Genomic DNA, 14,008 nt, shown 5'->3' on the forward strand with positions numbered 1-14,008 from the left:
TTTCCCCCCCCCCCCCCCCTGGCTCGGGGAATACCAACCCCTGTTACCTTTTTTTGCTGGGCAAGGTCTGTCCATCTGCATCGCCCCCTACCCATGGGTCCACAGGGCAAGCATTCACACACACCTTGTCAAGTTCGACAAGCACCGCCTTGTTAGTTACCAACGGCCAATACAGTCAGTCAAGTACGAATTCATTAGGCGTTGGTGGCCCCAGTTGGGTTGCTATATATCCATCTGCTCGCCCACCACATGTCTTCTACCTTTGCAAATTTACATCTCATCACATCAAAACATCTCACTCAAGCCGGACCTAACACACTTGGGTTCCTTCTCTAACTCCACCAGACATCATCAACTGTCTTAAACCTGATACAAACCACTCAACTTCCACAAACTCGATCTTCATCCAGCACCCCAGAGATCCAGCACAATATCAGCCTTTGACTACACACAAGCCATTTTGCACATCACCCAATCACCACCGCAAACATGAGCTACCACAGCAGCAAGTACGGTGTCCCCGTCATCATTTCTTCCAAGGATGAGAGGCGGTCGTCAGTCAGCTCTGCAGACTCTCGATCATCTTCTTCTAGCCGGTACTCGAGCTCATCGGTGTATAGCTATAGTTCCTCGGGTGCATCGTCACGAACCTCGTACAGCGACAGCAGTTACCGTGACTCCAGCTCGAAGCAGCGTAGTGGAAGGAGCGAGGTTGTCGTTGTCAACACATCCCGGCGATCGAACCCATCGAGGTCGTCTCCTACGCCCAACTACGGCCACGTCTCGGAGAGGTACACATACCCGTCGCACTCTTCCAGCTCATCTCGGGGCTCTTCGGGTGGCTCCTCGTCTTCCCGGAGTTCGCACACGTACTACTAGTCGAATGGGTAATTGACGCATCCCGTACGACTGTCTTTTACTCGATCCGATATCACATAAAGGACAAAAAGCAACCTTTTAGCAGTCGAACACACAAATCGGCCGAGAATTCTGCCATCAGATGCAACCAGACGGACATACATACGCCCCTGCCTACATTTTTTTCTTTTCTTATGCTATACCCCTTGGTCAAAGCGTGTCTTGTATTTTTTTTTTTTCTTTTTGGGTGTCTTATTCCAATGTACAATGATCATCGGACATTTTTTGTTGAACAAATGTCATGGCTACGAGAGTCATTAACCGCATATGTTTCTCTTTCTCTTTTTATTATTGGACAGGTGTTTGGGAGGCTAGACATTGGGAACGGCGTTTATAAACTAGACAGACTGGGACAGACGATTAAACGTTTTCTGGATGGGATGGAATATGGGATGCATTTACGAGATTCATTTCTCAATGTTTCAGACTAAATAGAGATGGTTGCAAGACATACAGTCATTATCCTTTACTGTTTCTTATTGTATTTTCTCCTGACTTGTGCTTTAGTCTAGAATACCATGTGAAAGGAGACAACAAACAAAAGAAAGCATGTTTACGCAAAGCATTGTGCAGCAAGGTTTCTTTACCAAATTCGACATGGCTTGCACGGGTGTGGATTTTGTGGGAGGCAGCCCAAAAACCCACCCGCATTTGGATTGGCGCTTTGGAAACTACTCCACACCCTTTGACAGGTCGGGAAAGTCGGGTTACTACGCAATTGCGTGTCGCCGTGCTCCTTGGTCCTTGTCACACGGCAGCATGACGACCCTGAGAAGCTCCAAGGATGCGATGAACAAATGCAATATAATTGAAAACGAGAACCGAAAAAGAATGTAAATCTTCGACTCAGCCCCCCTGACGACGCGCCCGCGGGTTTTGGTTTTTAGACGCGCGCAGCCGCCGCTTAGTTGCTTATGCCCATCGCCGATCTGCCGCAGCCACTCCCCTAAAAAAAAAACCCACTTGCCGCATGGGTTTGTGACGGTTGCAGTGAAGGTTTGCTTTGTGCATTGTCGAAATTGTGTACGTTGGCAAGGTTCTTCTTGGCTGATGATGGTTGCTCGTAAGAGTGGCTGAGTGAGAAATAGGTACCTTGGCTACAGTCAAACTAGAAAAGGCTGCGGTGACTCTAAGATAAGGACGGGCTGCAGTGCTTGGCGGCTCTTTTGTCTCTGCCGGTCCAGCCTTATAGTAAAAATAAGTTAAGGTACCGCCAAGAAATTTCAGGGGACTTGAATGGGACCTCTCTTCGCACTCACTACTCACACAGTAAACAATGAATTGGGAGTTCAAAACTGCAGATCACAGTTGCTGCGTCATTCGTCAAACTTTCTATTATTGCTGAGACTCAGTTGAGCAAGGTCAAGGCAAGCGTGGGCTAGGGAACTGTTCCTGGCAAAAGAACCAAGTTTTCCAACACTATGCTGAATCGAGGCGGTGCTGCTTGTCTACAGAGTAATAATGCTTGCCGGACAGTAATTAATAAGAAAAGCAATAATTAACCGCGACGAAGTGAGGGAATGATTCCTTGAGAAGATCTGCATAGGTAACCGTCCTACTACGCAATACTTCAAACGCTCGCATGAATGCATAGCCAGAATCGGCCTACCGACAGCCTAACAGGGACGAATCAGCAAGACTTGTACATCTTTGTTTCAATCCAGGGACTCTAGGCCTACCACTCGACCTTTTTTTGGTACACCTGGTAAACAATATCGCTCTCCCCACCTCTTCTATCCAAGGCGCAGCTTACTTCAATACAGCCTACTCAAGGTACAGAGTACATACTCTCCTGCTCAGCCGCCAGGGGTCTACGCTGACCACAAGCTGTCAAAAGGTGGAGTAGGTTTACCAACCCCCCGCAGGGATGGTGCGGGGTTGGCCAATGACAGGCTCTAGATCTCCCACCGTCTACCCACCTCATGCTCGTCCACCAATGCCCGATTCCGAATCAGCTGTTTCCGGCGCAACCCGTGCTGTCCCCCCATGTGCCTCCAATGCCAAACATGAGGGACTTGCACCTGAGCTTGGAGCTCATGCCCTCTACAAACGTTTCGGGATGCCATCTTTCCTACTGATTTATTCCACTTGAAGAGCTCAAACGCCTCTGTTCTGCGTGCAATCCTTATTGTGAACGTACACATCACGAGCCTTGCTGCCTCACAGCCAACTGTAAGCTTCATCATCCACTCAAAAGCACTCGGCTAAAACCCACAAGGTAGAGCTTTGAACCTGGTCCGATCACCCGCCTCCCCGCCCTACGTCATTGGAGGCGCCGTTCTTGCGAGGGTACAAACAAGTCGTCCGACCGCGCCTCTCTGGAGCTTTGAGCTACCTTACACAGCTGACCACTAACTACTATTTTATCCAGTTTCTATTCTTTCTCAATTAAACTTACCTCTCAGCCTCACCAAACGAACTTCTTCGCTATCTTTTGTTTTTGTTCCCAAATTCACCTTCCGAGATACCTTTCCTCAATCAAACCCCACCACCCTCTTCAAATCACACATCATGGCCGAAGACAACAAGAACGGCGAGTCGCAGCCCGCCGTCGATGAGACCCCAATCTCTCCCTCGCGCCCCAACCAGCGCCGCAAGAACTCGCTCGAGGAGCACCTGCGGAACCGCCCTGAGCGCGCCGAGCTTGTCGACCGTAAGTACAGCTCCAGTGTTTGAACTCTTTTTTTTTTATTTTTTTTTATTGTCTTCTCCTCCCGATTCACTCGTCTCTACGTCTCCCTCTCTATTCATTAAGGCGATGATCGCACAGCCCCCTCCCCGTTTTCTTGTGATCCGACCAGAATATACCAACATAACCCACCCGCAAATGTCTACAGGAAACATACTCCCGGCCTCCACCGCAGCCCCCGCGCTTCAGGAGAAGCAAAAGGAGCTGGCCAAGCACATGCGCGCCGACTCGCTCAACGAGAAGATTGCTCACCGTCCTTCGCCCGACGAGCTGATCAAGAAGGGCGTCCTGGACGAGGATCCGAGAACCGCCGAGGAAAAGTATGCCGAGGCGATCGAGGACGAGTACGCGAAGCGGGAGGGTGGTGCTTAGATTAACATTGTGTTTTTCTGTCTCTGCTGATCTTGTTTCGTTGTTTTCGTTGTCTCCAATATACCTCTCGATGTTTTGACCTAAACAGATATCGTGGCCATGATTTCTCTATCCCGGAGGGAGCTCTTTGAAATGCCTACACAGATTGATTGATCTCACCATGCTCGCGTTCGTAGCGAGGCAATTCTATGGAGTGACCCATGCCTTCTGGCAATCATCTTGCACATTCTTGTCTTTTTGTGGATGTGGGAGTATGTGTGCTCTTTTCTAATTATCGATTCATTCCTCATTAATCATCAGGAAAATAATATATATACAACGGGCTTATCCAAATCGAATCTTCTTCTGCTTCGGGTCTGGGTTCTTAGGAGGTCTGCCTCGTTTTCGCTCCGGCAACTGCTTAGCTCGTCGGGTTTCCGAGGCCGAACTCTCATCTGCGAAAGCAGGCTTGCGCGCTTCTTGCTGGACCGTCTCCCTTATTGCCTGCCGCGACAAGCACATGTCGATATGCTCGTTGAACTCTCGTTCGTTGGCTGTCTGGGGTCTTGCGCAGATCGGGCAGTCCCATAATTCCTCTTCTGGCGGAGGGTCTTTGGCTGGTTTCGGGTTGGGCAGGACCACCCTGCCATTTTTCAGGTATGGACTTGGGCCATAGAGTTCTCGCTCTTGATGATTGACCTCCACGCCTTCTCCGAACTCCTCCTCGGGCCATTGTTCCCACTCTTCCTCGTCCATGTTAAAGCCCGCTTCTTCTGACGTCTCATCGACGCCGTCTTTTGCTACTACTACATCTGCCTCGCCAGACCCGGAACGGTGTGTCCTAAGACCAAAAAATGCGGCCGTGTCGGGCTTCTTGGTGCTGACGAGGTTTGTGCACCTCAAACCCATGAGCCTACAGGAAAACCCAGGTTTCTCCTTTTCCAGCCTCGCGAGCATAGGAAGCGAAAAGTTGTACAGGTCTTCTGCGAGGTGTATCGAGCGTGGCAGGATGACTTGACGTGTGTATACCTCAAAAGTGTGCAGTTTGATCTTGATGACCAACGTGCGGCCTTTGACCTCTGCTCGCTTCATGTCCTTTTCTAATTCTTCGGCCGTTCGTCTAAGCTTCTTCCGCAGATCTCCAGGCTCGCTGATCGAGCTGAAAGTGCTTTCCGTACCTACACTTTTACGCTCGTACTCTTCGGCGGGCTGAATATTGGTCCTGCCCAGGCCAAGATAGCAGTCTACCAAAAACTTGAAGGCCTTTTCGCCAAAAAGCTGTGTGAGGTACTTGCGCTGCGGGTATATGTCACCACAGGTCGAGACGCCGACCGCCTGCAGCTCCCTCTCCAAGACTCTGCCTATGCCGTTGACCTTGCGACACGGGAGATCACGCATGAACTCCATAATGGCTGACCTGTCACTGGGTAACACATACTGCCCGTTGGGTTTATTAATGTTGCCGCAGATCTTTGCCAGCTTCGAATTGGCGGCCACCCCGGATGATACTGTGATATTTGTAGTTAGGTGAACCTCACGGCGCATCTGCTCGACCACCTCCCCAGGTTCCAGGCCATTCTCGGCACAGTACTGCGTGATGTTGAGGTACGCCTCGTCGATGCTGGCGCTCTCAAACCGAGGGTCATACTTTGCTAGCACCTTCCTGACCTCCTGCGCCTTTGCTGTGTACTTTTCAAAGTTCGGCTTGATGAAGACGAGGTCCGGACAGAGCTTCTTGGCCACGAAGCCGGCCATGCCGGAGCGGCAGCCGAAGGTGCGGGCGACGTAGTTGCACGTCGTCAGCACGCCGCCGCCGACCGCAAACGGGACGTGGGCCAGCTCCGGGCGGTCGAGCTGCTCCACGGCCGCGTAGAAGGCGTCGCAGTCCACGTGCACAACCACCTGCGACAGGTCCCGGCTGAGCTCGCGCTCGGCGATGTAGGCGTCGGCCAGGCGCAGATCGCGCGACAGGTCAAGTTTGTCGAGCCGGGCCTTTTTGGCCTGGATCCGGGCAATCTTTTCCGTCAAAATCTTGTCCTTTTGCTCCTCGCGCAGGAAGAACTTGGAGTTCTTGGAGGCATTGTAGATTATCTCCGAGACCTGGCCCTTGTCAGCTTTGGCTTTGTATGTGGGGAAATGACGGCAAAAAATGAAGCAACTGAGAACATGATAAACCTTTGTTTGATCCACAGAGTCCTGCCCGGCCTTGAGGAGAGACGGCCCCAGTAGCGAGTATTTGAGTGTTTCATGCCCCTTTTCCTCCTCAGGAGGCGGTTCACAACCCTTCTCGGCGTTATCGGACATCTCGCTTTTGCCAGTGGCCATCACCGCGAGTGAAACCTTGATGGGGAAAAATGCAGAGTGTGCAAAGACCAAGACAAGACTACGAGAAGCATTATCTCTCGATTTTTGAAATCATAATCCCTTGGATGCGAAGTGTTGTGCATGTTGGGAAGCAGTCAAGCATGCGAGCCTGCTGAGGTGACGCGCCTTTGTCCAAGTGGGGCTGTAAGCTACGCGCAATCATGTGACAACCCTCACCTTACCCTGCATCTGACCGGACCGAGAAGATGGCGGCTATCGACTCGCCAGGTGTATAGGTCTGGTCAAAATACAGAAATTAACACAAGGTGATCAAAATTAGCTAAATCGTTTGTTTCTTAGTACAGTAGTTGGACTTTGAAAAGTCCGCATAACTATCACAATGCCGCTGCGGCAAAGACTATATATAACCGGAGCAATACCCAACGCCACGCTCCTAACCCGATTCCAAAATATCCCAAACCCAAGCCAGTCGCCAGTAATACATGCTATCGCTCTGTACTCTTGAAATACCCAATCAAAGCTCTTATTCTTCACTTCATAAACCATTCCAACCCAAGCGACTTGTTCCAGTTCCCCGTCCTGCACACATCAAGCACCGTCTGTGTTCGCCCAAGTTGCCGACGGAACATGAGAAGCACACAACCTTTCCACAGGCGTTGCAGCCGCAAGCCTCGGCACCTCCGCACCCATCGCCGTCCACATCCATCATGCCGTCGTCGCTCCTCAAGCTGCTTCCACAGTCTTCGCAACTGGTCGACCCCAGGTCGGTACTGGGCGAGAAACTAGGCATCATTGTTGGTGCCTTTGAGCTCGTCCTAGGCAGGTTCCAGAAACTATGCAGGGATGTTTGTCTTGTTGCAGATGTTTGTTGTTGACCTTGATGCTGCGTCGATGCAAAGCTTGCTGGCGGTTGATAGTGTGCACGTTGTTGCACTTGTTGCAGGTGCTCGCTGGGAACATCCCTCGCCGAGTAGAGCAGTTCAAGAGTGTGTTCTATAGCAATCTTGTCAGATAGGAGTCACGAGAATTGCAACAAGATCACAGTTCAAAATACTTACGGTGCACTTCGTTCTCCGATGGCCGGTTGTCACGGTGACGCTTTATAGTGCGGCTGTTGAGATGTGACGGGTTGCTTGAACGCGTCGACGAGAAGGACAATCCAATTGGGGTTACGGGGAAGGCAAAATAGGCATCGCCTGGCCGAGGAGGCGAGGAGAGCTGACTGCTGAAGGACAGCTCGGATTCGGATCGCTTCCTTTTGAGAATCGCCATTGTAGAGCGGAAGGATGTAGAGGTAGGCTGATGTAGATGTGTATGTCGATATTTTCGCTGTTTGGAATTCAATGTTATTCAAGTTGAGTATTAAGTGCTTGATTGTTTAATTTGGACAAAGGTTGTTGCAATTGGTGGTTGAAGTTTTGATTACTTTGGATATGGGGGAAGCAAAAAGGGATTGCAATCCGGTTGTCCAGTGAGGACATACGCTCCACCTATAAAAGAAGCGGGAAGTGGTGCTGGAACACGGCCGAGTCGCGTAATACTTGGCGCGTCGAGTGGCTTGACGCGAAAATTCAATTAAGCCCTGTGGGGGCCTGACGGGGGCGAACCTTGCGCGTTGCTCCCCACCACGAAACTAGCGCAACCTGGGACGGAAAGCCGAGACAACAGTTTACCCATCATCTCATGTTGTGTGTAGTTCATCCCCTACCTAATTTTCACAACAAATGACCCGAAGCCCCCCTTGCCCTCAAAGACCTTTGTGAGCCCATCCTTGATACCGTCCAGATCATCAAACCCCACAATACTCGAGACAGCTTTGATCTTTCCCGCGGCTATCAGCTCGCCACACGCCTCCAGGTCACGGCGATCTCCCGGATGCCCAGAGACATAGTCCCTCTTGATGTTGGTTCCTCTGAGCTTCCAGTCGTACCACCACTGAAGCATGTTAAGCAGCCAAACAACCCAGAACGGCACCGTCTTCTCCCCAAGCACAAGCCGCAGTTGCTCAACCGTAGGTCCGGCAGCGATGGAGACCATGACCCCAGTCTGCCGCTTTAGCATCTGAAATGCTTGCGAGTTGTGCCATTGCGTGTTGTATACAAAGTCCACCTGCCCTCGCCCCACCTCCTTGATGATGGACTGCTTTTGGTAATCGAGCACCTGGTCCACCGCGCCCGGGAGGTGCTTCTCAACCAGAGACACCTTGGGCGTCGACACGGTGCTGATGACCCTGGTCGCCCCGTAGACGTTCTTTGCCATCTGCACCGCAATCGACCCCGTTGCGGAGAGCGCGGCAGGCACAAAGACTGTTTTGCCCTCGAATGACGTTTCTCCCATGAGCTCGAACGCGCGCCGGAAGGACTGGTAGGCTGTGACGGCACTGCCGAGTATGCCGGCGCATTCTTCAAAGGACAGATGGGGCGGCTTGGGCAGCAGCAGCCTCTCGGCCGTTACCGTGTACTCTGCCATCCATTTCTCGAACTGCATCGGAATCATTGGCCGTGTCCAGCTTCCACCCATGACCTCATCTCCGGTCTTGAAACTTTTGACATCTCTGCCGACCGCGACGACGACGCCGGAGCCTTCCAGGCCCATTGTCATCGGGAAGCTAGGGGTATATGCCATGTCAAAACGACTGGCCAGTTCGATTGACCATTGCTGAAACTCACCTCATGTTCGTTATGATGGAGAAGTCCCCGTTGGCCAATAGTGTCTCGCCTACCGTCTTGCAATAGGGTCACCGTGTTAGCTAAACCCCACCAACGCTGGCGGTGGTTCCTAATCGCATCTTACTGTTCCCGCGGCGTGAACACGGATCAAAACCTCATCTGGCTTGGTAATCTTTGGTGTCGGCACATCGCTGATGATGTAGCCTTTGGGCTTGCAATATTTGGGTGCGACGAGTGCCTTCATTCGACTGGGGATTGTAAGTGAGGCCATTTCTGAATGAGTACCTCGTAAAAACTTTATTGTTTGACTGGATGCAAACACAAATTACTGGTTGAAAAAGAGACCTATTTGAGACCAATTATTTATATGCGTTGGTCGTCGCCACTGCAGGCAGCAAGATGCTTCCGCCGGCTGTTGGTTCTGTTCGGCGCCGAAACACCGAAGCTTGGCATTAGCATAGTAAGATTGAAAGTGAGTGATATATATTCCAGCGGTTCAGCAATATATTAGCCGCCGAAGCTGACGACGTACACCACTACTCTATGACGCCGAAACGCCGATTGAGAAGGACGAGAAACCGAAGAACTTAACCATCAAACGTGAAAAATTTCGAAAGAAGCGAGCACACAAATTTGGTGACCCTGAGGTGTCCTATCTTTCCGCCTTGAATTATGGCGGAAGATTTCCCCTTCAGCACCAATTGATGCAAGCACCACGACAAAGCTTGTCGGCCTCAAGGCCTATATTCCGAGAAGCATTTGCCCCGGCCCTTGGGCTATTTTGGTCAAAGAAAATTGATCGTGAACTCAAAGCCGAGCTGACTGCTGGGTATTCCGAGCGGATTTCTCCGTTTCCCTCAGGTCGCCGAACGCGAAAGAGCTCGATCTATTGATTGATGGCCAGGTGAAGATGTCGAATCTGTTCAGTGTCAGAAAGGAAGTCAATAAATCAACAGCATCATGACCATGAACCATGACGCTGAATATTGCGTCCACCGTCCCAAATTAGGACTTTCCAAGGTGTCCAACGTCCCCAGGACGGCAAAAGCCGCAATGAAACCTGCGAGACCTACTGCCGACCAGCAACGGGAGGCAGCCAAGTCCAGATGAAGATATCCTTCGGCCGGCTCTCTGGGCGGGACTAAAGTCGGGTATCTGCTTCCATGTCGGTGTTGCCTGGAACCGCACTCTGGCAATAAGTCGCCTGTTCCTCCGTTAGAGTGCTGGATGAGCCAAGGAGCGGGGCTTTTTCGGGCGATGCCGATTGTCCTGTGGCGGCCTGATCTCGCTTTTTTTCACAAAGGGCTTGCTCTTTGGACTGATTCTCAAATCCAAGCTGCAGGTTTGTTCTTTTGCCGCCACTTTGCTGGGCTCCTTTCTAGGAAATATACTGTTGCTTGCGTGAATGTTTCCTGTACAGCCTTCCCCATGTCGCCAATTCCGTGGGGACGGGGAGGGAAAGTAAGCTGATGGCAAGCATCGAGCTGAGAGCGGCCCGCGGGATCAACTATCCGTGACCAACTATTTTGTTTTAGCTGGCTTTATTCTAAGTCTTGGAACGAGGCACAGCCCCTGTTTTGCTTGGTAGGAGAGAAGGGTTGTTTCCAATATTGTTATTCAGCCCAACGCCCACCACTCTACCTCAGTATAATGATATCATGCCGAGAAATTGTCTACGGCTGCTCGCCTGGCAGCGATGGTAAATGTAATTTGATGTTTCGGGTGCTTGAGGTCTCACTCCTGATTGATCATCGATTGAGTCTCTGAAAAGTCGCAAGCGCACATTTCAACATGACACGAAGATGACATAACTGTGGTAGCAGCCGAAAGTCCCAACATATTGCCGGCTGTTTTGTTTTGCTGAAAAATGAAGAATTAAGTTCACCGTTTTTATCATCATCTCGGTGCAAAAACCAAAAGCATTGATTGATGATGGGTGGAGACCATAGTCATAGACCGGCTGTATGACTTGAGCGATTTCACGCCTTCGGACAGCAGCAAAAGACGTGCCTTCAGCGCATCAAGAATGTTCGAGCTGATACGCTTTGGCAACGTCCTTCAAAATGTTCTCAACGACAGCCCCGTCTTTCTCAACGTCGACCCTCCAGCTGCTAACCGCCAGACGAATCGCCGGGCTTCCCTGCCACGACGTCGGGCTGACATACATCTCCCTGGTCTCATTTATCCTCTGCACCAGTGTATTATTCAGCCCGGTATCCCTAGCACGGAAGAGTACGATGATGCCGACCGTTTCCTCCTGATCCAGAAGAAGCTCGTACTCCTCTGAGGCGTGCACAAAGGCGGCAACCCGACGTGCCATCCGCACCATGCGCGCAAACATGTCTGACATGCCTTTTCTGCCCTCGCTAATAAGGACGGCGTACACTGGAAGCGCGCGGAAGCGACGTGAGTTCTCGATGCCAATATCAAGCGGATTCTGGATTGTTCCCGACCCAGATGGGGGCAGATAGGCTGCGTTGGGGTTTCGGAAGACCTCGCTCTGTATTGTTTGACTGCGGGTCAGGAATATGCCACAGTCATACGGCTGTCATACTCGCAAATAAGGTCAGTGACTTGCCATGTCTCTCGCATAGGTCCATAGATTCGCAACAAAAAGGGATCTTACCACGTTGAGAAGTTTGTGTCCATCTGCTGTGATAGAAGATGCAAGCTCCAGGCCAGCAACCCCTTCATGCAGCCTAGAGAACTCGGGTGTCTGGGGTAAAGCACGGGCAAATATACCAAAGGCACCATCCACGTGTATCCAAGCCCCGTACCGGTCCGCTATAGCCCTCAACTTCACCATGTCTTCTCGGGAGGAAGTGGCGTAGCCGCTGGTGTTTACCTCTCCAGCACTGACAGCGATAATGGTTGCAACACCGTCCCGGGCGGCTTCCCTCTCTACAGCGGCGATGTCAAGACGAAAGGGCTCAGCCTGACTCAGGGGTAATGCTTTGACTGAGTTTCTTCCAAGGCCTACAATCGAGGCAGCCTTGTACAGGGAGCTGTGTCCCATGCTGGTGAGGATCTGAATCTCGTGGACTCCAGCTTTGATACACGCCTGAACCAAGCCAAGATCACCCACAGAGTTCTTCTTTGGATCTATCCCGGCGGCCGCCAACCGCTGCGAGATGACGGCCTCCCGCCCGCAAGCCAAGCCCAGCACATTCGAGGCGGTTGCACCTGTCGTGAAAATCCGCCCAGGCCACTGTTCCGACTCCAACCCCAGCAGTGACGTGACCATACCCAGCGTGGCATCCTCAACAGCCGTGGTCACAGTATCGGATGGTAGGTGGACGTGCACATTCTGGTCCAAAGCGCTGACGATATTGTCGGCGGCCTCGGCGACCGGAAGCGCTCCACCAGTCACGAAACCATAGTATCGTGAGCTGAGACTCTGTCCATTCAGGGCCGGTACGATGTCGTCGTTGATGTGCCTCAAAGCGGCTTCGGATCCTAAGCCTGACAGATACGACGGAGAATCAGGCCTTGGGAGCGCCCTGGTGGCCTTTTCCAGGGCACTTGTAGACGGTGTCGTCGTGGACTCGCGCCTGCCCACGGACCGACGCAGTGTTGAGTATGCATCGGACAAAAAGCGTGACTCAGCCTGCCACTGCGGGGAGTTGCATATCAGCCTGGACTCGGCGGGGCCAGCTTGCGGCTCTGACATTGCTTTTTGAGTCTTTGTCTCGGTGGTAATCACGGCCGAAAGACACACCAAGGGAGTAGATCGCGAGAGCGCCCCAGAGATAGTTGATACTGTGGTTATTCAACGGTCAGGCGGAAAACGAGTCGCTGCTTTGCTTTCTATTTGTCTGAGAAGTGGTGTAGAAGTCAAGTTGGGGCGTCTCGAGCGATACACATGTCCTTTACCATTTTGTCTAGCCCAAAACATAGCATCGGAATAAAATCAAAGTTGCTGACGCAGTGGAGACAACGTATCCCGCGAAATTGACACCTTTGCGGGATATGAATGGCATGTTTCCATCCACTGTCAGCAGAAGGTAGGGCAAGTCTTAGGTTCGGGATTTGATTGCATTGCGGTGCTTCAAAATCCTCAGTACAATTTAATTTGTGCTCTGTGATTCTGCGGTGTAAAGTCAACATATTGGGGTTCGTTGCAGGGATGTGGGGTGAATCTGTGGGCCCATGGAGTTACAGCACTCGCTTGCCTGGCATCCACCACTTATTGGATTTGTACTTGCCATATTTGGCAGACCTGGACGATATGAGGCCTAGGCTCAACCCCGCATAGCGCTTTCGTTGACTGTCCATTGGCGCGGGTGCATTACACTAAATTAATTTTTCTCACACAGACATTAGAAACATGTGGTTTACGTGCCTTAGTGCCAACTACCGAATGCCTGTCCTTCAGTGACAGACAACTCACCCACGCACTCACCCACTCACTTACTCGTTCATAGAGAGACCGAGTGAGTGGTTCAAGGTCCCGGCCGCTACGGCTGCTTGCGTCTTCTGGATTCTAATCTAATCATTGAATTTATCGGCGCATCAGAAGGATCAACCATTAGGAACCGATAGGCGTTGCCAAGGCAGGGGAGGGGAAAATATTAGAAAGAATTTCAATGTGCGTACCCTGTACGACGGGAGCGAAGTACGCAAACCAAACAACCCAAACCAAGCACGCTTGTCTGGTAGATCAACCCTTTACTCGGGTGCCGATAGAGGGAACGTGCATCTGACCCTTCTCACTGGGATCCAATCGAGGGGTAAGTAATCAGATATGACACCACCAGCCCGGCACCGGGACGGCAAGCGGTTTCTTTTTGGGATTTGGTCAACCTATCACAACTAAGCACTGATCTATCGGAGGCAAAACCCGACCACAAACCCAAGACAAGACAGGGAGATACCGCAGGGACGACCCCTTCTAGTTTTCCGCGAGTCTCGGCTTGAAGCGACCAAATTCCACCCCTGAATCCCAAAAAAAGAAATATGTACAGCTAAGCTTGCCGCAGAGCTTGGGAAAGAAGATAGGTGCTCGGCTTTGTTGACCAGCTTTTTTTCCCCCTCCAACCAGCCGTAGTCCCACCAC

The 14,008-nt window shown here is 51.5% G+C and overlaps 5 protein-coding genes across 5 annotated transcripts; 2 read left to right on the forward strand and 3 right to left on the reverse strand.

The window, feature by feature from the left end:
• Positions 1–489: 489 nt before the first annotated feature.
• Positions 490–879, forward strand: PpBr36_01880 (uncharacterized protein; the record flags this gene model as incomplete). Its single annotated transcript, XM_029889064.1, has 1 exon — positions 490–879. The coding sequence occupies one exon, from the start codon at positions 490–492 to the stop codon at positions 877–879; it is 390 nt and encodes a 129-aa protein (XP_029751488.1).
• Positions 880–3,429: 2,550 nt separating this feature from the next.
• PpBr36_01881 (uncharacterized protein) lies at positions 3,430–3,979 on the forward strand (the record flags this gene model as incomplete). The annotated part of the gene is made up of 2 exons (XM_029889065.1): positions 3,430–3,571; positions 3,756–3,979. 2 exons carry the CDS (start codon positions 3,430–3,432, stop codon positions 3,977–3,979), a joined length of 366 nt encoding a protein of 121 aa, XP_029751487.1.
• Positions 3,980–4,303: 324 nt separating this feature from the next.
• PpBr36_01882 (uncharacterized protein) lies at positions 4,304–7,555 on the reverse strand (the record flags this gene model as incomplete). The annotated part of the gene is made up of 4 exons (XM_029889066.1): positions 4,304–6,341; positions 6,505–6,535; positions 6,869–7,276; positions 7,342–7,555. The coding sequence occupies 4 exons, from the start codon at positions 7,553–7,555 to the stop codon at positions 4,304–4,306; spliced, it is 2,691 nt and encodes an 896-aa protein (XP_029751490.1).
• Positions 7,556–7,987: 432 nt separating this feature from the next.
• PpBr36_01883 (uncharacterized protein) lies at positions 7,988–9,223 on the reverse strand (the record flags this gene model as incomplete). The annotated part of the gene is made up of 3 exons (XM_029889067.1): positions 7,988–8,891; positions 8,953–9,008; positions 9,077–9,223. 3 exons carry the CDS (start codon positions 9,221–9,223, stop codon positions 7,988–7,990), a joined length of 1,107 nt encoding a protein of 368 aa, XP_029751489.1.
• A 1,749-nt stretch (positions 9,224–10,972) lies between these two features.
• On the reverse strand, positions 10,973–12,622 carry PpBr36_01884 (uncharacterized protein; the record flags this gene model as incomplete). The annotated part of the gene is made up of 2 exons (XM_029889068.1): positions 10,973–11,497; positions 11,579–12,622. The coding sequence occupies 2 exons, from the start codon at positions 12,620–12,622 to the stop codon at positions 10,973–10,975; spliced, it is 1,569 nt and encodes a 522-aa protein (XP_029751492.1).
• Between the last annotated feature and the right edge of the window lie 1,386 nt (positions 12,623–14,008).

The sequence above is a fragment of the Pyricularia pennisetigena genome, chromosome 2, assembly GCF_004337985.1.
Source record: "Pyricularia pennisetigena strain Br36 chromosome 2, whole genome shotgun sequence".
In the NCBI taxonomy this organism is placed as follows: Eukaryota; Fungi; Ascomycota; class Sordariomycetes; order Magnaporthales; family Pyriculariaceae; genus Pyricularia; species Pyricularia pennisetigena.